We start from the raw sequence: 20,824 nt of genomic DNA, 5'->3' as shown, positions 1-20,824 counted from the left end.
GTGAGCAATTTCAAGTTCCTGGGTATCAATATCTCTGAGGATCTAACCTGGACCCAGCATATCGATGCAGCTACAAAGAAGGCACGACAGCAACTATACTTCATTTGGAGTTTGAGAAGATTTGCTATGCCACCAAAAACACTTGCAAATTTCTACATATGTAGCATGGAAAGCATTCTAACTGGCTGCATCACCCTACAGTATGGGGGCCGGGGGGGGGGGCGGGGGTTCATAACTGCACAGGATCGAAAGAAGCTGCAGAGAGTTGTAAACTTAGTCAGTTCCATAATGGGCACCAATCTCCCCAGCATCCAGGGCATGTTCAAGGAGCGATGCCTCAAAAAGGTGGCATCCATCATTAAGGACCCCCATCACCCAGGTCACGCCCTCTTCTCATTGCTACCATCAGGAAAGAGGTGAAGGAGATACTCAATGTTTCAGTAATAGCTTCTTCCCCTCTGCCATCACATACATATTTACTGTAATTTAGTTTTTTTTTCTTGTTATGTATTGCATGGTACTGCTACTGCAAATACAACAAATTTCATGACATATGCCAGTGACATTAAACCCAAACAACAGGAATTCTGCAGATGCTGGAAATTCAAGCAACACACATCAAAGTTGCTGGTGAACGCAGCAGGCCAAGCAGCATCTATAGGAAGAGGCGCAGTCGACGTTTCAGGCCAAGACCCTTCGTCAGGACTAACTGAAGGAAGAGTGAGTAAGGGATTTGAAAGCTGGAGCTTTCTTTACATCACTCCAAGAGAGCAGAGTCTCCATTTTACCTACTGACGATGTAGGACCCTGAGACTCTGGATCGAAGCGCTGTGGTGGAACTGGAACCCAAAGCCTTCCACTTGGACGTGAGGGGCCCAGCAATCAGATGAATGTAGATCATAATACTGTAGTGTGAAAACTGGGATTAGCACAAACAGTTGCACTTTTTGAAATCAAAATACAGCAGATCCAAAATTTGGTTTTGCAGGAGCAGAATTTGGCCATTCAGCCTGTTGCAATATGAACACAGCCAGCGGAGAGACACTGAAGCTAATGAACGGAGATGTGTTTTATTCCACAAAATGAGGTACTCTCAGAGAAAGAGGCCTGTTCAACCCAATTTTACATGACTTTTTACATGCTAAAGATCAAAGGTAACAAGACAATACCAGAGTTACAATGTATCTACAATGCTTCCTTTGAGTTACATACAGTTTTCACACACCTCCTTCTTTGCACCCACACTCCAGCCACCCAGAATGAATGTCAATCGGCATTGGTCCAGTTTGCAATCAGCTCCAGAAAAACTATTGTTCAGAGCTTTGTTTTAAATTCAATCTACAATCCACATTTATGGCTGCAGATTGGTTGCTGGTGAAGAAAATATTTGCCATATGCCCTAACACTGCCCATCAGGTTTCAATCACTGCTGAGTTTACTTCAACCCCTTTCTTACACCTGCACCTCCTTAAATATACCCAATGACTTGGCCTCCACTACCCTCTGTGGTAACAAATACCACAGATTCACCATCGTTCAGCTGAAGCAATTCCTTGTTTATTCCTTGTTTGTTCCTTGTCTGAGGCTGTGCCCTCTGGTCCTAGACTCTTCTAAAGTTGAAAACACTAACATATCCAGGAAACCACAATTGTAAACTGATGGTAATAAAAGATAATTCAAAGAGTTTCCAAATTTTCTGACTAGCACAACTTGTCAGAATACCTATGTTTTCATTCAAATTAAATGGCTCTTTCAGGACTACAAAAAAAGTTCTGTACAGCTCCCAGGGACGAAGCACATAGATTTCTTAACACTTTAGCTCAATCATTGATTTAATTATAATAATTTATTCTACCAATTGCTCTGGTGTTATAACTTGGCTTGTGTGTGCCTAAACACTGCACTTTTAACTTGATGTTAGTTCCTAATAAGTTTTCAATTCTTCTCTAGAATTTATCACAGGTCACTAAAAGCCTTACAAGGTCTCTTCGAAAGGTCTTCCATGGGAAGGATAGGTTACACTTGGAGGAACTGCGATGGAGATTTACCTGAATGCCACCCATCTCAAAGTTCAAAGTACATTTATTAACAAAGTGCCCATACATTATACAGCCTTGAGACTTGTCTCCTTCCAGGCAGCCACAAAACAAGAAACCCAGAAGAACCAATTTTTTAAAAAGACCAATAAACTCCCAATGTGGAAGGTGAGGGAAAAAAAAACAAATTGTGCAAACGATAAAAGTAAGCAAATAGCATCTAGAACAAAGTCCACCAGAGCAGGCCACAGCCTCAGCCTCAGTTCAGCACGTAGCGGAGTTAACGTCACAGAGCCTGCAGGCACGAAGCCCGCAGTAGCCGGAGCAGGCTACAGCCCCAATGTGGCGAAGAAACATCGCAGAGCGGCGAGCAGAACTGGCCCCACCCTGGCCTCCAAGGGTTGCTTTACACAAACTAGGGTTCGCTGGAATGAGGGGCGGATGATAATTTGCTTCTGTATTCATAGGCTGGCACGTTCAGGCCAACACAGCAGCGTAGTGCTTAGTGCAATACTATACCGCTCCGGCTGTAAGAATGGGATTTGAGCCCAGCCACTGTCTGCAAGGAGTTTGTACGTTCTACCGGTGACCATGTGGAGTTCCTCCAAGTGCTCCAGTTTCCTCCCATATTCCAAAGACAGAGTTAAGTGTTAGTGAGTTGTGGGCGTGCTATGTTGACACCAAAAGTGTGGAAATCTTCACGGATTTGATTTGATGCAAAATTACGATCTCACTATATTTTGATGTACATTCCGGTATAAGATCGTCCCGGTGAAACCTAGTGACTACTTACTGGCAGCAAACAAAACAATGAATACAACTAAATACTTTATTAATAATACTTGTAAAATTCATGGCAAATGATCACCGCAAACAATGGAGAAGCGAGCAAAGGTGAGACTGAGTCAAGGGCTGAAGCGTGTGACTGCCAGGTGAAGTCAAGGTGAGGTTAAAGCGGGTTTGAGGCGAAGTTGGGGCAAGGTCCAAGGCATATTCAAGTCAAAGTCGGGGTGAGCGGAACAGAGCAGAGGCAGATTCGAGGCCCATCCGCCTAAACCAAGAGCGAGGTTTGTTTGATCCAAGCGCCAGGCCGATTTGGAAAGGTCAGGTACAAGCCAAAACACGGCAGTACAGTCCAGGCCCATGTTGATGTTTGGACAATTTAAACGCTGGGCCAGATAGATTGAAAAGGCAGGGCGTCGAGCCAAGGGGCGAGTGTTGGGCTGGTTCTGCTCGCTGCTCCATGGCACTTACTCAGCTCTGCGTAAAACTGAGGCTGTGGTCTGCTCCGAGCTTCACTTCTGTCCTGAGCGCTATTTGTTTACTTTTACTGTTTGCACGATTTGCTTTTTTTTCTTCCTGCAAACATTGGATGCTTGATTGTCTTTTTTTTTTAAATGGGTTCTTCTGGGTTTCTCTGTTTTGTGGCTGCCTGTAAGAAGATGAATCTCAAGCTTGTAATATAGTATAGATACTTTGATAGTAAATGTACTTTGTACTTTGAACATGTGACAAATAAAGCTACAATTTCTAAAGCTTTAAAAATCAATTTACAACCTAATAAATTGACAGTTTTATTTGGTATAATTCCCCAATATATTCATGGTATTTCTATATCAGACCAACACGTAATTGCATTTGTCACATTATTGGCTAGAAGGATTATTTTATTAAAATGGAAAGATGCCTCTGCTCCCACTTTGATACAATGGTTCTCTCAGGTGATGTTATGTCTTAGTTTGGAAAAAATTAGAAGTCGAACTTTTGATCCTAGATTTGACTTTGAGAAAAGGTGGGGGCCTTTTGCCCGTTATTATCACTTGATTTGAGTTAATTAAGATGGTCCTTTTCTGATGCTTGGGTATACGGATTTGGTTGGTGGAATGATGTCTCTTTTTATGGAAGCTTGTATGGCTTATAACTCCGGGTTTGTGCTCCAAATGGGTTTCTTTTTCCCGTTTTTTTTTGTTATTGGTTTTTTTTGTTTTAGTTAGTAGGGGTTCTTTTTTCTTTCTTTTTTCCAAAAAATAGCTTTAACATTTTGTTTTTTTATCATTATTGATATATTGTTCAGTTTGGTTGATAGTTTAACTCTTATTCTACATATGGATATGTTGTCTTATCTTGATGTATTTTTTTTGTTGTTGATTTTCAATAATAATTAATAAAAAAGATTTAAAAATGAAAATGACAAATAAAGCTAATCTCCCAAGACTGATTTTTAGTTTAAAAGAAATTGTCCTTTCAGGAATTAAATTGCAAAATGCTTCAACAAAATTTAGAACTCTCTGCTGAAAATACCAACTGATGTCAATTAATTTTTGATTCCATAACCTACAAGGTTTTGATTATTGGGGACACAGGATACTGCAGATGCTAGAAATAAGTGCAATTGGTACTTAAGAAATCGTCACGGAAACCCTGATGAATGTATTGAGAATAAAGACTGGGGGGGGGGAAATATCAATATGAATTTACTTCAACAGCTAATCAAATAGCTGCAAGAACTGAAGAAAGTGGAATAATTCTTTACAATAGACTTTTACTGCCAAATCATCTAATATCTCAAAAAGAAAACAGATCTGAAATGAATGTATAAATTATATGATCTGTGTTTAAACGTAATTACTTACTTTAAACTGTATTAAATATATCACAGAATGAAAGAATCTGCTCCCCCATCAACCTAAGAGTTAAATTATAGCGAGCACCCTCCGAAACACATCACCCTGCGACAACAGAACGATATGTCGTATCACTAATCCTCTATGAACTCACGCTGTCCCTGATACTTGATGTAGACTATCAGCATGACCACAGAGGCAACAATGCACGCGCTACCACAGACAAGATAAGCAATCCCCAGGAATGGGTTCCTTCCACCCATCCACGATATGGTGCTGAACGTTATGCGTTTCTGTCCATTGAAGCTGATCACCGGATAATCTGGGGAAACGAGGAGTTAAGGAGAGGGCACCTCAGATTCTTGCGTTGCACTGTTTTAAAAAACACGAGTCAAGGTCTGATCATCACAGAGCACGTTGGTGCTCTCATTCCTCATTGAGAAGGTGGAGAGTCACCTGTAGCAGTCCGAACTGTTACGCTGATTCTTTCTTAAGTACTGAGTCATATAGTGGGCACGTGGCTAAGTGGGTTAAGGCATTGGACTAGCAACCTGAAGGTTATGAGTTCGAGCCCCAGCCGAGGTAATGTGTTATATCCTTGAGCGAGGCACTTAATTACACATTGCTCTGCGACGACACTGGTGCCAAGCTGTATGGGTCCTAATGCCCTTCCCTTGGACAACATCGGTGTCGTGGAGAGGGGAGACTTGCAGCATGGGCAACTGCTGGTCTTCCATACAACCTTGCCCAGGCCTGCGCCCTGGAGAGTGAAGACTTTCCAGGTGCAGATCCATGGTCTCGCAAGACTGAGTCATAGGACGTGGATGTCGGCGGTAATGGCAACATTTGTTTCTCACCTACCGTCATCGCTCTGCGACATCCTTTTTGGACTTGGAGGCAATTCAATGTGGCAGAAGAGAGGTGAGGCAGCAAGGGCCCATTGCTGAGAGGGAGGAAGACCCAAGGTTCTATCGATTTAAGCGGCGGGCCAAATTGAAAGGACAGGTACAGGTTGAATCGAAGCGACAGGGTCCAAGCCCCAGAGCGCATCGGAGCAACTGAACCCGATGTTTGGATAACATACCCTTCGATGATAAATCCATAGTATATCCGGCCCCACCACCTATCTTTGTATCGCCTGCAGACTTCTCACAAAGCCATCAATTCTATTATCTAAATCATTGACATATAACATGAAAAGAAGCATATTCAATATCATTCCTTGCAGAACAACACTTGCCACCGGTATCCAACTAGAATAAACCCCCTCTATTCCAATTCTTTGCCCCCTACCATTCAGGCAATCTTCTATTTATACTAGTACCTTTTCTGTAATACCATGGGCTCTTATCTTGTTAAGCAGCCTCATTCCGGCCTTATGAAAACCAAAGTAAGCAACATCCACCAACTCTTCTTTGTCCATCCTCCCTGCTATTTCCTCAAGGAATTCCAACAGATTTGTCAGGCAAGATTTCCCCTTAAGGAAGCCATGCTGACTTTGGCCTAGTTTACCATGCGCCTCCACGTAGCCCGAAATCGCAACCTTCATAATGGACTCCAACATCTTTCCAACCACCGAAGTGGCCTATAAATTTCCTTTCTTCTGCCTCCCTTGCTTCTTAAAAAGTGGAGTGACATTTGCAATTTTCCAGTCCTCTGGAACCATTCCAGGTTCTATTGATTCTGGAAATATTATTACTAATGCCTTCACAATTTCTTCAGCTACCTCTTTCAGAACTCTGCAGTTTAACGCCACTTATCTACCTTCAGAACTTTCAGCTTCCCAAGCACCTTCTCCTTAGTACTAGCAATGACACTCACTCCTGCCCCGACACTCTCGCATTTCTAGCCTAATGTTAGTATCTTCCACAGTGAAGACAGGTGTAAAATAATTATTATGTTTGTCCGCTATTTCCTTGCTCCCTATTACCAGCTCTCCAGCATCATTTACCATTGGTCCAATATCTAGTCTCACCAATCTTTTACTCTTTATACAGCATATCCAAAAAAAAACCTTTGGTATCCACTATCATATTATTGGCTGGCTTACTATTCTATTTCATCTTTTCTGTCCTTATGGATTTTTAGTTGCCTTCTACTGGTTTTTAAAAACTTCCCAATTCTCTACCTTTCCACCAATTTTTGCTATAATGCCCTCTCTTTTGCTTTTGTGCTCTCTTTGACTTGTCTTGTCAGCCATGGTTGCCTCATCCTGCCTTTAGAATACTTCTTCATCCTTGGGATGTATCTATCAGGCACCTTCCAAATTGCCCCCAGAAACCCCACCCATTACTGTTCTACTCTCATCCCTGCTAGTGTCCCCTTCCAATCAACTTTGGCCAACTCCTCTCTAATGCCTCTGTAACTCCCTTTACTTCACGGTAATACTGATCCATCTGACTTTAGCTTCTCCCTCTCCAACTGCAGGGTGAATTCTGTCATGTTATGCTCACTACCATCCAAGTGTTCCTTTACCTTAAAACAAATCTGGTTCATTACACAACACCCAACCTAGAACTGCCTTTCCCCTAGTGGGCTCAACAGCAAGTGGCTCTAAAAAGCAACCTTGTAGGCAATCTACAAATTCCCTCTCGAGGGACACAGCACCAACCTGATTTTCCCCAATCTACCTGCATATTGAAAATCCCCAATCACTGTCAAAACATCGCTCTTATTACATGCCTTTTCTATTTCCAACTCCGCGATCTCCCGCTCTGCAGACCCTTGACCTCTATCTACATTGTAATGATCTTCAACATTATTGTTTGCCTGTAGTTGAGTTTCTCTGTGGCATTTAAACTCTACTTTGTTCTAACTCAATGCACTGTGTAATGATTTGGTCTGTATGAACAGTAGGCAAGATGAGCTTTTCACTGTATCTGGGTACATGTGAAAGTCGTATACCAATTCTGGGGAGGGTGAGGGAAACAGAAGATCTCCCCAGGTTCCCTATTCACAGGGCAAGGATACTGTAGCTTATCTCCACAGAATAGTTTCCTGGCTCCAGTCCTCCGTCGATGCGGCGATAGAGCTTGCGGAATGTCGGCAAGGCTGCCGTCCTCATCCAGACGAGGAAGTCTTCGTTGATGAAGCCGTTGTTTTCCGGGTTAGTGTCCAACTCGTAGGCGGGTCGGGGCCAGTTGATAGGCTTTCCAGTTCCTGTGATTAAGCAAATTAATTTTGGTAAGTAAAATTAAATGACTCGTTAGCCAAAACTACATGCTATTAACACCGGATATATATATATTTTATTTTGCATGGTTGTATTTCACTGATATCTGGTATGTGCTGACTATGTTCTATGTGCAAGGACTAGGCCTCAAGCTGCAGTGCCATTAGGATCAGAGCCAGTGCATTCCACTAGGGACACTGTGGAATGGTGTCCAGAACGGAGATGGTGCTGCCCCCCTCCCCCGTTCGCTCGGCAGAAGACAAGTGGTCGACTGCCGATTTCTGTGGCATTCATGACTCGGGCCTGGACTTTAATACATGGCTGTATCTTACTGATAACTTTATGTGCTTGCTATCTTGTCATGTGTGTGCTTTGTGCTGTGTGTGACTGTTGGTACTGTGTTTTGCACCTCGGCCCTGGAGTAACGCTGTCCCGTTTGGCTGTATTCATGGGTATTCATGTATGGTTGAATGACAATTAAACTTGAATTGAATTGAATTGGAGAGGCTACACTGGATCAGTGCAGGACAGCATGTTTTCATAGGCGGGAACATTGAGGACCACAGGGCAACACTGTATCATTGAAGAAGATGTTTCCAAAAATGGGGATGTGAGGACCAGAGAGCATTGCCACTGAGTAGACCCAGCCTGGGGTCCCCTCAGCTAACGGCAAGGCTCCATGGCATACGAAAGGTTGGGAACTCCTGGAACAGAAGGACATCCCTTTAGAACAGAGATAAGGAGGAACCTCTTTAGCCAGAGGGTGGCAAATCTGTGGAATTCATTGCCGCAGTCGGCTGTGGAGGCCAAGTCATTGGATATATTTAAAACAGAAGTTGATAGGTTCTTGATTAGTAAGGGTGTCAAAGGTTACAGGGAGAAGGCAGGAGAATGGGGTTTTGCACGATAATAAATTGGCCATGATTGAATGGTGGAACAGACTCGATGGGCTGAATGGCCTAATTGTGCTCCTATGTCTTATGGAAGTGACTGGTGTCTGTCCTGATCTGGATACAAGAATCATTGCTAAATGGTGGGGGCCGGGGGGGGGGGGCGGTATCGATAGAAGCTGCAGAAAGTGGAGAACTCAGTCAGCTCCATCACGGGCACTAGCATCCAGGCCGTCTTCAAGGAGCAATGCCTCAAAAGAGTGGCGTCCATCATTAAGGACCCCCACCAGCCAGGCCATGCCTTGTTCTCATCGCTACCATCAGGGAGGAGGTACAGGAGCCTGAAGGCACACACTCAATGATTCAGGAACAGCTTCTTCACCTCTGCCATCAGATTTTTGAATGGACATTAAACACTATCTCACTACTTCCAAGCACAACTTATTTAACTTTTATATACGGTTGCAAGAAAAAGTTTGTGAACCCTTTGCAATTATCTGGTTTTCTGCATTAATTACTCATAAAATGTCATCCAATCTTCATCTAAGAGTGTGAGTGTGTGTGTGTGTGTATATACATATATCCACACACACACACACAGCCTATAAAAAATATTAACACCACCCCCCCGGAAGTTTTTGAGTTTTATTATTTTATAACATTGAATCACAGTGGATAAGATTGGTAAGGTGAGTGTGAGAGAGAGTGTGTGTGTGTGGATATATGTACATACACACACACACACACACACACACACACACACACACAGCCTATAAAAAATATTAACGCCACCCCCCCCGGAAGTTTTTGTGTTTTATTATTTTACAACATTGAATCACAGTAGATAAGATTGGTAAGGTGAGTGAGAGTGAGAGTGAGAGTGAGAGTGAGAGTGAGAGAGAGAGAGAGAGAGAGAGAGAGAGAGAGAGAATATGTGTATGTATGTATATATATATACACACACATAAAATTCAGTGTATATACAGTATACAAACACATACTATATATATTTATTTATTTATACACACACACCTGTAATTGATGATTTTTATTATTATATAGTGCATTGTACTGCTACAAAAACAAATTTCACAATATATGTGGATAACATTAAACCCGATTCCCATTCTGATCACTGGCAGAGCAATCGGGGTCTTATATTAGGGTAAAACCTATCCTAACAGGTATGTCCTGCATACCTTTAATTATTCTTACTCAGTTTATTAGACTTCCTAAACTGTTTCCAAGCCGATAAGGTATGTAAGTTGGCGAGGAGCTTGCAAATGGTGGCATGCCCCATGCACCTGCTGCCCTCATCTCCTGGGGGAGAAAACACAAATGGCCTTCCTTGTTGCAACAACTAACTAACTAGATAGGGTCTTTGTTTCTTCTCACTCTTAGCCTTTGTGGAAGAAAAATAAATGTTGAATTAAATGCTGTTGTCAAGGTTGACTAGCTAAGTATTGCTCAAGACTTCGGTCATAAGGGTGACTGGATAAGACGCAGACGCTGCCTTGCTTGTGCGAGCGAACAATAGCTGAACATAGATCATGCCAGTGATGAGGCATTGTTAGCCTTTGTCCAAGACTGTCTAGCTAATAGAGGAAGTGACTGTAGACGTGCAGTTCCAGTTTTGTGTACCCTGTGGTGCATTTGTAGACTGGATGACACCTAACAATTGCTTCTTGAAATCACTGACCAAGTATGTTTAGCTGTTGGCTATTGCCCAAAATTAAGTGTCATTGGAGCAGTGATGAGGTAATGGCTTCCTGTGGTCACGTATTAAAAGGTTAATCTTATACCAAGGTCTGTCTTTACTTCTGTTTGACAATGGGGTAAATTCTCTTACAGCAAATTGGCACCAAAATTCTTTTACAGTAAAATATGGTAAAACAGGGCAAATTCTTTGACTGTCAGATGATTGCTGGTGACCAAAGGTCACCATGGGGTAAGCATTGCGTCCATTACTTTTCAGGTTGCATGTTTTTCATGTTTCATGATTCGGATGACAGAATTGGCGGCTTTACAAGTTTGCGGATGATAGAAAGACAGGTGGAGGGGCAGGTAGCGTTGAGAAAGATGGGGGAAGGGGCAAAGAAATGGCAGATGAAATACAGCGTAGGGAAGTGTGGTCATGCACTTTGGCAGAAGGAATAAAAGCATAAACTATTTTCTAAACGGGGCTCAAATTCAGAAATCAAGGGTGCAGAGGAACTTGGGAGTCCTTGCACAGGATCCCCTAAAGGTTAATTTGCAGGTTGAGTTGGTGTTAAAGAAAGCAAGTGCGATGCTAGCACTTATTTCAAGAGGACTAGAATATTAAAGCAAGGATGTAATGCTGAGGATTTACAAGGCATTGGAAAGACCACATTTGGAGTATTGTGAGTATTTTCAGAACAGTACAGCCCAGGAAAAGGCCATTCAGCCCACAATGTGGTGCTGATCCAGCTAAAAAGCAAATCAAAAACACCCAAACACTAATCCCTCCTGCCTCCACACTGTCACCTATGGGCCCCATATCTAAGAGAGGATTTGCTGGCGTTGAAGAGCATCCAGAGGAGGATTATAAGAGTGATCCTGCAAATGAAAGGGTTAAAGCATGATGGGCTTTTGATGGCTCTGGCCCTCCACGCACTGGAGCTTAGACGATTGTGGGGGATAATCACATATAAATCCATCAAACACTGGAAGGACTCCATAGAGCTGACGTAGTGAAGGAGTTTCCAATAGTGGCACAGTCTCGGACCACAGAGCACAGCCTCAGGATAGAAGGACATCCCTTCAGAAAACAGATAGGCAGCCATTTCTTTACTCAGAGGGTGGAGAACCTGTGGAATTCATTACCACATATGGAGGCCAGGTTATCAGACATGCTGAAAACAGAGGTTACACTAGGTTCTTAAGAAGTAAGGGTGTTAAAGGTTATGCGGAGAAGGCAGGAGAATGGGGTTGAGATGGGGGAAAAAATCAACCATGATCTAACGGTGTGCAGACCCGATGGGCCAAATGGCTGAATTCCTCACATTGTCTTCTACGGGGGAGGGGGAGAGGGAGGGAGAGGGGGGGGAGGGAGGGGGAGGGGGGAGGGGGGGAGGGAGAAGGGGGGGAGGAGGGGGGAGGGAGAGAGATGAATCACTGTTAGAATGATTTTTGGGGTTAGGATATGTAGCGAGTAACTTTAACTGACTTCAAATTTAAATATGAATTGTGGATTAAATTTAAAATGGGTTCCTAAGAACTGTGAACCAAGTTAATTGGAAGAACAGACATGCTGATTTAAATTTGTTACGTGTGTGTATTTCGGTGTCCATAATATAGGTGCTACCAAAGGAGGCGTGGTGGTAGGAAGATCCGGGCTTTGAAACTGTTACATGTAGTTCAAAGGAAGCATTGTAAATATGGAATTGTCCTTTGACCTTTAGCATAGAGACATAACATAAAGATTTTTACTCCTCATGTACGTGGAGGATGTAAGAATTCAGTTCATGTTAAATATCATGTAGTGTTGGCCCATGCAGACTCCCTGCTCTGAAAGGGTCTCTCTTTTTCTCTCTCTCTTGACTCTGAACGCTGTCAGCTTCCAATATTTTGTAGAATAAACAGACTAGTACTTCTCTCCGGTGACTCCATTCATGCAACAACAGATCTACTGAGCAATCAAAGGTATTGAACCAGATCTGTACATCAAGTTTACAGATTAACAAATCATTTGGAAAGCCAGAAACATAAGATGCTGGAAACCTTGAGAAACACACTCAAGATGCTGGAGGAACTTGGCAGGACAGGCAGCATCATAGGAGGGGAGTAAAAAGTTGACAGTTCGGGCTGAGACCTGTCATTTGGAAAGCCACAGGCGTTTCGAGTTGTAGAACACGGCTGCAGCCCTATTTAAACTGGGCGTCAGAGCTTGGACACATACTGAGGAAAGAGAAACTCGAACATCTTTCAGTGACGGGAAAAAATGATGGAAGAAAAAGTCGCAGTCAACAGCGCACGAGTTACATCAAAGGATGGACAGTTAAACGTTTTGAAGAGATTATTCGAACTTCTCAGATCAAAGATGATGGAAGACCATGATTACCCACGTCATACGACACGGCACATAATGATGATGAAGATGATGATCACAGCATTCAACTGCATCTTCAGCAACTATGCTAGTCTTAATTTAGGAGGAAAAACGTCCCAAAAAGAAAAAAAACATTCTAGCTACAAGCAATCAACCCAAGGAAAGGTTATCAATCCCACTGATTCAGTGGCATGTTCATCGCAAACACATCATTACCTTCAAATGCCTTCTTTAGATCAGACCCATTGTCCACCTTGGGGTTATTAAACTTGACATTGTAGTCCGTCCACCAAGAAATTCCTTTGGCATTTAAAGGGATCTTGGTGTGAGACCCAGTGTTATTCAGCTTATATACAATAAAGGAATCTGAAAGAAAAGAACAATACTGATTTATTTTCCCAACTTAAAGTGGAGCTTTGACCTGTCGCTGTGAAACGTGGTTAATGAGTGGGGCAATGCATTCAAAAAGTTCAAAGTAAATTTATTGTCAAAGTGCATATATGTCACCATATACAACCCTGAGATTCATTTTCTTGCGGGCATACTCAATAAATCCATAATAAAATAATAACCATGACAGAATCAATGCAAGACCACGCCAACTTGAGTGTTCCATCAGCGTGCAAAAGACAACAAACTGTGCAAATACTAAAAAGAAAGAAATAATAATAATCAATAAATATCAAGAACATGAGATGAAAAGTCTTTGGAAGTGAGTCCATAGGTTGGGGGAACATTTCAGTGATGGGGCAAGTGTAGTTATCCCCTTTGGTTCAACAGCCTGATGTCTGAGAGGGTAATAACTGTTCCTGAGCCTGGTGGTGAGAGTCCTGAGGCTTTTTCCTGACGGCAGCAGTGAGAAGAGAGCATCTCCTGGGTGGTGGGGGTCCCTGATGATGGATGCTGCTTTCCTGTAACAACACAGCATGTAGACCAGCTCAAAAATGGGGAGGACGTTCACTACCGGTGATGGAAGACGCATTGAATTGAACAACTGAAACGGATCATTAGGTTCAGCGAGAGTACGATCATGATCAATGAACACACAAGTCCCTTTCCCTCTGATTATTTCTCTGTCGCTCACTTTCCTTCCCGTGTGCAACAGCTGCATGACTCTACTGTCAGCCAGCTGTGCGAGGGGGTGAGTTCTCTCTTCTCCCTCTCCTCTCCCATTAGGCAGAAGGTGCAAAACGTCCTCAGGAAGGACATCACCTGTCTCCTTTCACCCGCGCCTCGGTGAGCTTGGCGCCCGCCACAACGTTGAGCTCTCCTTCCGTCATCTCCACCTCTGAGCCCACTTCTTTGACAAGGATTCCACACCCCACGCTGATGACCCCCTTCTCCTGTCTTCAGTCCTCCTCCTCTTTCCGCTCTGGTCCTCAGCCCGCTCTGGATCTTTTCATCTCGAATTGCCGACGAGACATCAACCGCCTCGACTTCCTCCCCTCTCCTCCTCAAACCATACCCCCTCCGAATGCACTGTCCTCCACTCTCTCCGCACCAATCCTAACCTCACCGTCAAACCCGCAGGCAGAGGGGGTGCTGTTGTGGTGTGGCGCACTACTCTCTACCTTGTTGAGGCCAGGCAGCAAACTCTCAGACACCTCCTCCTCCTCCAGGACGACGCCACTGCACACCATCAGAAAACTGTCTCTGACACAATCACTGACATCATCCACTCTAGGGACACAGAGAGAGACCTATCACCACTGCACAGTCACGTTCTCATCATTTAGATACCATCTCTCCCACCCAAATTCCAACGCTCTCTGAGAACTGACCCCTACATCCTCACACCCCAAAAACCCACCCTGAAGTCTACTGCTGAACTGAACTAAACCAAATACTACTGGACTGCCTATGGGAGGACGAATCTCAGAATTGTATTCTTTATACATATAATAATTCCTCGCAGCGCTTTGTGGTGCAGCAGGCAGAAATCTTGCCATTTCTTTAGCATTTGCCTGTTTTTTTTTTTATGAACCAGGGTTCCTCGCTGGACGCTTAGCACAGCCTGGATGAGATGCATGCAAGGAGCCGGCTGGATTCAAACCCAGAAACACTCGCCTTGAAGCCCAGTGCTGATGCCACTACACCACCAGATGACTTCATTCTGTATACTGTACATCCGCGGTCCCCAACTACCGGGCCGCAAAGCATGTGCTACCGGGTCGCGAGGAAACGATATGAGTCAGCTGCACCTTTCCTCGTTCCCTGTCACGCATTGTTGAACTGGAACGTAGGGTTGCCAACTGTCCCATACTTGCCGGGACATCCCGTATATTGGGCTAAATTGGCTTGTCCCATACGGGACCGCCCTTGTCCCGTATCTCCCCCGCTAAGGTAGAGCGTTCCTATGAAACCTTTCGTGCTGAAATGGCGTGAAGCGAAGAAGCAATTACCATTCATTTATACGGGAAAATTTTTTGAGCGTTCCCAGACCCAAAAAATAACCTAACAACTCATACCAAATAACACATAAAACCAAAAATAAATAACACTAACATATAGTAAAAGCAGGAATGATATGATAAATACACAGCCTACATAAAGTAGAAATCAAGCATGTACAGTGTAGTCGGGAAGATGAAGGCAAAACCGATTTGTGGGGGGAAAATCGGCAGGTACACGCATGTGCACGTCACGCACGCGCACACGGGTGCCTGCGCAAGACTTCATGGTCATGGTAGTCTTTTCCCGGGGTAAAGTGTCCCGGGATTTGAGTGCTACTTTTGTCCCTTATTTGGGAGTGAGAAAGTTGGCAACACTAACTGTAAAAGACATGTTGAGGTGAGTTTAACCCGACTTGAACAACCTCCCCCCCACCAGTCGGCCGGTCCGCAAGAATATTGTCAATATTAAACCAGTCCGCGGTGCAGAAAAGGTTGGGGACCCCTGCTGTACATCCTTTGATAATAAATACACTTTTAATCTCTAAATTAGAATTTTTTTTGTAGTGGAATGCTCAAAGATTCAATTTAATATCAGAGAATGTATACAGTATACAACCTGAAATTCTTGCTCTTCACAGATATCCATGGAACAAGAAACCCCATAGAATGAATGATAGAAACATCGGAGCCCCAAACCAACCACCCCCCCAACCCTACCCTTCGCACAAGCAGCAGCAAAAGTAACAACCTCCCCCACCACACTTGCACCAGTAGAAGCCCCAACCATGCAAGCAACAGCAAAAAGCCCCCCCTCCCCCAAAGAGATCTTGATCCTGAGTCCATCAAACCTACAGTCCATAACCCATCGATTAATGCCAGGCTTAAACGGGATATGTGAATAAAGATGAGGAGGGAAAGCAAATGGTCTGGTTCTTCTGGAGAGCTGGCATGACTACAATGGGTGCAATGGCCTCTTCCTTCGCTGCAAAATTCTTACTCCTATCTCTGTTGCTCTGCTAAAGGCAGGCAATGCTACCAAGCAGGCTGATGACATACAACAGGGAGCACGGACCCCTCGGTCAATGGTCGAGGTCCCACAGCATATTAAAAAGGTTGGGGACCCCCTGATTTGGAGCACACATTGCAAAGCCACCAATCACCTTGCGTACAGAAGGGACAGCCTATTGTCGGCCTGGCTGCGCACCGGACTGCGGAAGAGAGGAACTCACCATTAAACATGCTGTTTGCGATCGCGCCACAGGGAGCAATGGGCCGGCCTTCACCATCCCGGCGGAATGGTTTGCAGTACTCTGAGGGATTCTGCAAACGGATTAAAGTTGGAAGTGAAGGGGGTGTCAGAAGAGTGCAGAAGCAACCCCCTCGGCCCGACTGGTTCATGCTGACCAAGGGACCCATGCGATCTCATCCCATTTACCTGCATTCAGCCGGTGTCCCTCTAGATTAGGGGTTCCCGACTTGGGTCTACCAACAACCCGCTTAATGGTATTGGTCCATGGAGTAAAAAAAACTCTGGGAACCCCTGCTCTAAACTCTTCCTGTGTTTACCCTGTCCGGGTGTCTTTTAAATGTTCTCAATACACCTGCATCAACCATTTTGTCTCATTTCATGAACCGTTCTCTGGGTGAAGAGGTTGGTCCTCAGGTTCATATTAAACCTCTCCCGTCTCACCATAAACCTATGCCTTCCACCTCTTTATTTTCTGACCCCAGGAGAAAGACTGTGTATATCCCCCTGCTGATGTTTGCCTCGAGCATTTTCTCTGGCAGCTCACCCCACTCTCTGAGCAAAGAGTGAAGAGGCTGCCCCCTCAGGCCCCTTTTAATTTTTTCACCCCTCATCTAAAATCTTTGCCCTCTGGTTTTTAGTTTGCCTTCCCTGAGAAAAATGACTAGGTATGTTCACCCACTCTGTACCCCTCATGACTTTATACTTCCAGCCAAACTTCGAAGCTTCGTTCCCAACAGAAGACCCTACGAACCAGCATATTATGCGGCCACTCCGGTGAATGATATCCGTAATCTGTCAAGTAGGGTGCCGTGCACAATCCTGATTTGATGGAGACAGATGTGAGAGAACGGAGAAACATCTGGAGAAACTTCTGAAATGCCTTTTCTCGCTGACGCTGTTACTGTGTGATCCGGAATCTCCGGAGGGGAAGGCCCCGAGTCCTCGGCTTTGCTTGTTGCTCAGCGGCCGGGACGGGGTCGAGGCGCTCGGTGGAGATGGTGTTCGGTGCTGAAGGGCTGGTCAGAGGCTCGAAGTTTTCGGATGGACTCAGAGTCGGCCGTGGTCGGGTGCTTCCAATGCATCGACAGTTGTCGGTGCCTGGAGGTTTATGGCAGAGAGAGTTTCTCCCTTCTGCCGCCTGCTAGCGGGAACTATCGGGAGTCGATTGGAACTCTGAGTCTTTTTTTTTTACTGTTCCCATGGTCTGCTCTTTATCAAGTTGTGGTATTGCTTTGCACTGTTGTAACTACATGTTATAATTATGTGGTCTTGTCAATGTTAGTCTTTGGTTTGTCCTTTTTTTGTGATATCACTCTGGGGGAACATTGTATCATTTCTTAATGCATGCATGCATTTCTAAATGACAATAAATGAAGACTGAGTGTCCTCATAATCTAATCTAATATTGAATTGGACACAATTTGCATCCGTGGGATCAGGGCCAAGGGGAGAACCGTGGACACGCAAGGAACCAACGCTCACAATGACCGCTAACTAGGGATACAGGCCAGAGCAGATCACTCAGCTATCCAGTTGGCTGGGACCCAGCAGAGAGCAGCGACCAGCGCAACTGCCGATCAATAAGAAGAATGAGTCAGACTGATATAAACGCGAGCACTCGGCAGAAACAACGCTCAATTGCGCACCGATGATGTCACCTCAACTGGTGACAAAACGTTTGCAACCTAACCTCCAAGCTCGGCGAACAACCCGACAATCAATCAGCCCACCCGAGCTACCAACGTCCTCTTATTTCAAGCCTTTGTGGCTTTTATTTCTAGCTCAGCTCGCATCTGTCTCTTAGTACATTGTCACATCTGGAAACATCTCCGTCATAACCTTCTCACAGCAGCCATGACAATTCCCCAAGTGGAAGAAATTCTGACAGGTCTGTGCCATTTCCACAGCAGAAACAACCCTCTCTCCTTTCCTACAATAATAAAATTCCATCATTACTGCTAAATCTAAAGCCTGCGACTCCCTAGTGTCCACTTTAAACTCTTCCTTCCACTTTCCAAAAAGCCACAACTGGAATAATTTGGTCTGCCGTGTAAAAGAATCCTCTATTTTTTTTACGGCTCAAATCTCAGACAGCAAGAGGGATTGCGGCTGTCCCAATTCGCCAAAGTTTCAACAAAATAGTTTTAAAAGGTATATAAAAAAAAGACAAACTACCATTTAACTGAGTAACATTACATACTTACAGTAAATACAAAACACTACCGGAGCTATAACAGTACTATAAAACTGAGTATTAGTTCCTCAGGAATTCATCCAGTGTACACTGCTGTGCTCTTTTGATCGATTGTAAATGAACCATATCCGTGCAGACACCTAGTGCAGGTAATGGACTGTCTTCACTGCAGTCCTGATGAAGGTTCTCGCCTGAAATGTCTACTGTTTACCCTTTCCCATAGCTGCTGCCTGACCTGCTGAGTTCCTCCAGCGTTTTGCGTGGGTTGGTTTAGAGTTCCAACATCAGCAGATTTTCTTGCGTCTGCCTTCGTTGCCTTTTCTGTATGAAGTAGTGTCATAATCCAACAATAAATTTCCTGGTACCCTGGTGTAGTCACTAGCACAAGTTCAGGTAGGTCATCTTCATCACACCTATTGCCTTCATATTCCCCACCTTTGTGTTTTAATGCCATGCTATTGATAAGTATAATACAGCTTGGCTTGATTAATACCAAGCCTAGCTGTATGGGTCCTAATGCCCTTCCCTTGGACAACATTGGTGTTGTGGAGAGGGGAGACTTGCAGCATGAGCAACTGCCGGTCTTCCATACAACCTTGCCCAGGCCTACGCCCTGGAGAGTGAAGACTTTCCCGGCGCAGATCCATGGTCTTGCAAGACTAACGGATGCCTTTACTTTATTGATAAGTGCATCCTCCAAGCCTTCATTTTCATTGTAACATTCAAGATGATTATTGATACCTTCAAATTCTTCATAGTTCCCAACTTGTTGAAGTACTGAAGTTGTTTTATTTTCAGTCCTAGCCGTACCTGGCATCTTCAAGTCTGAATGCTTGAAACTACACTGGACAAAACAGTTCGGCGTTGTCTTACTGCTCATTTCTCACCAGCTATCAGTTAAAATTGCACTGCCTGTAAAAGTTTGACCCTTGCACTCACTTCCTGGGCTATGTAGTGCTGCTTTTTAAAATCGGCATCTGTCGGCCCAAATGGATAACAAAACACACGCAACTGACACTATTTAAAATCCGTTCGCTCCAGGCATGGTGTAGCGTCTAATGGCCACACAAGTACACATGACTGATGCTAGTTAGGAACCGTTTGGCAGCAGACTCCTGTCCCAATTAAGTGGCAAATAGTCCCAAATAAAAGACGGGAATTCCGGCTATTTTCTCAATTAGTTTTTGTTCTGCAAGAGTTGTCCCAATTAACCAATGGCCCAATGGACCAGAATCCACTGTATTCAGAATTTACTGTGGTGTGTTGGTGTGACATACTGGTGAAAAAACAACATCCAACATGTAGAACATCAATCATTACACACAGTGCAGGCCCTTCAGCTTAGGATGTTGTGCCAACCTTTTAACCCACTCTAAGATCAATCTAACCCAGGGGTTCCCAGCCTTTTTTATGCCATGGACCCCTACCATTAACTGAGGGGTCTGTGGACTACAGGTTCAGAACTTGTAATCTCACCTTTCCTTCCTACATAATCCTCCATTCTTTGTCTCTATCATCCATGTTCTAAGAGTTTCTTAAACAGCCCCAACATATACCTGCCTCTCCCACCACGCCTGACAGTGAATTCCACGTATGCACCACTTTCAGTGTATAAGGAATAACAGCATATAATAAATTATATAAAAATAAAGTTAGAAATACAGATATGGAATAAAATGTGCCTAAATACCAGCAAGCATTTTATAATGATGTTTTTATTGTAAATGTGGATATAGCCGGAGGTGATAATAGGGACAAGCTCCCAATACCCATTAAATGCTCCCAATGGCATGTGCCTCAAATAGCCTCTGACAACCAAGTCCAGCTCCTGGCCTTCACATCTGGCTTAGCTACCAAGTCTAGCAGAACTGTCTCTACTAACAGAAGGGGCAAAGGAGGGTTACTGGCACCTTAAAACCAGTCACTTCGGGCAGATAGGGCTCGTCAGCCGTGGTTGAAAGCTCATCTAGAAGGAAAACTCTGATCTCAAACCTCCGCTGCCTTGCGGCTATACACATTCATGAGGAAGGCTTCAGGAGTGAACTCCAAGGGAAAAATCTGGAGCTGGAGTCCCTAAGGCAGTCCTACACTGAGTTAACACTGACTGTGTGACACTGCTGGTACCAAACGGTGTCGGTCTCTGGCGTTCCTTTGGGTTCATCAGTTGCATGGAGAGGGGGAGCTTGCTACACGGGCA

General features: G+C 44.2%; 1 protein-coding gene across 1 annotated transcript in view; it reads right to left on the bottom strand.

The window, feature by feature from the left end:
* Positions 1–1,055: 1,055 nt before the first annotated feature.
* The window catches only part of tmem30b (transmembrane protein 30B), a 45,345-nt gene continuing 25,576 nt past the window's right edge, over positions 1,056–20,824 (bottom strand). The window contains exons 4-7 of the mRNA XM_063035247.1: positions 16,414–16,504; positions 13,008–13,157; positions 7,631–7,819; positions 1,056–4,982 (exon numbers count right to left, since the gene is read on the bottom strand). Of these exons, the coding sequence (XP_062891317.1) occupies positions 4,795–4,982; positions 7,631–7,819; positions 13,008–13,157; positions 16,414–16,504 (618 nt within the window). The 3' untranslated portion in view covers positions 1,056–4,794. The remainder of the gene's footprint in view (positions 4,983–7,630; positions 7,820–13,007; positions 13,158–16,413; positions 16,505–20,824) is intronic.

This window comes from Mobula hypostoma, chromosome 28 (genome assembly GCF_963921235.1).
Source record: "Mobula hypostoma chromosome 28, sMobHyp1.1, whole genome shotgun sequence".
Lineage (NCBI taxonomy): Eukaryota > Metazoa > Chordata > Chondrichthyes > Myliobatiformes > Myliobatidae > Mobula > Mobula hypostoma.
This window is presented reverse-complemented; position numbering and strand designations above follow the sequence as displayed.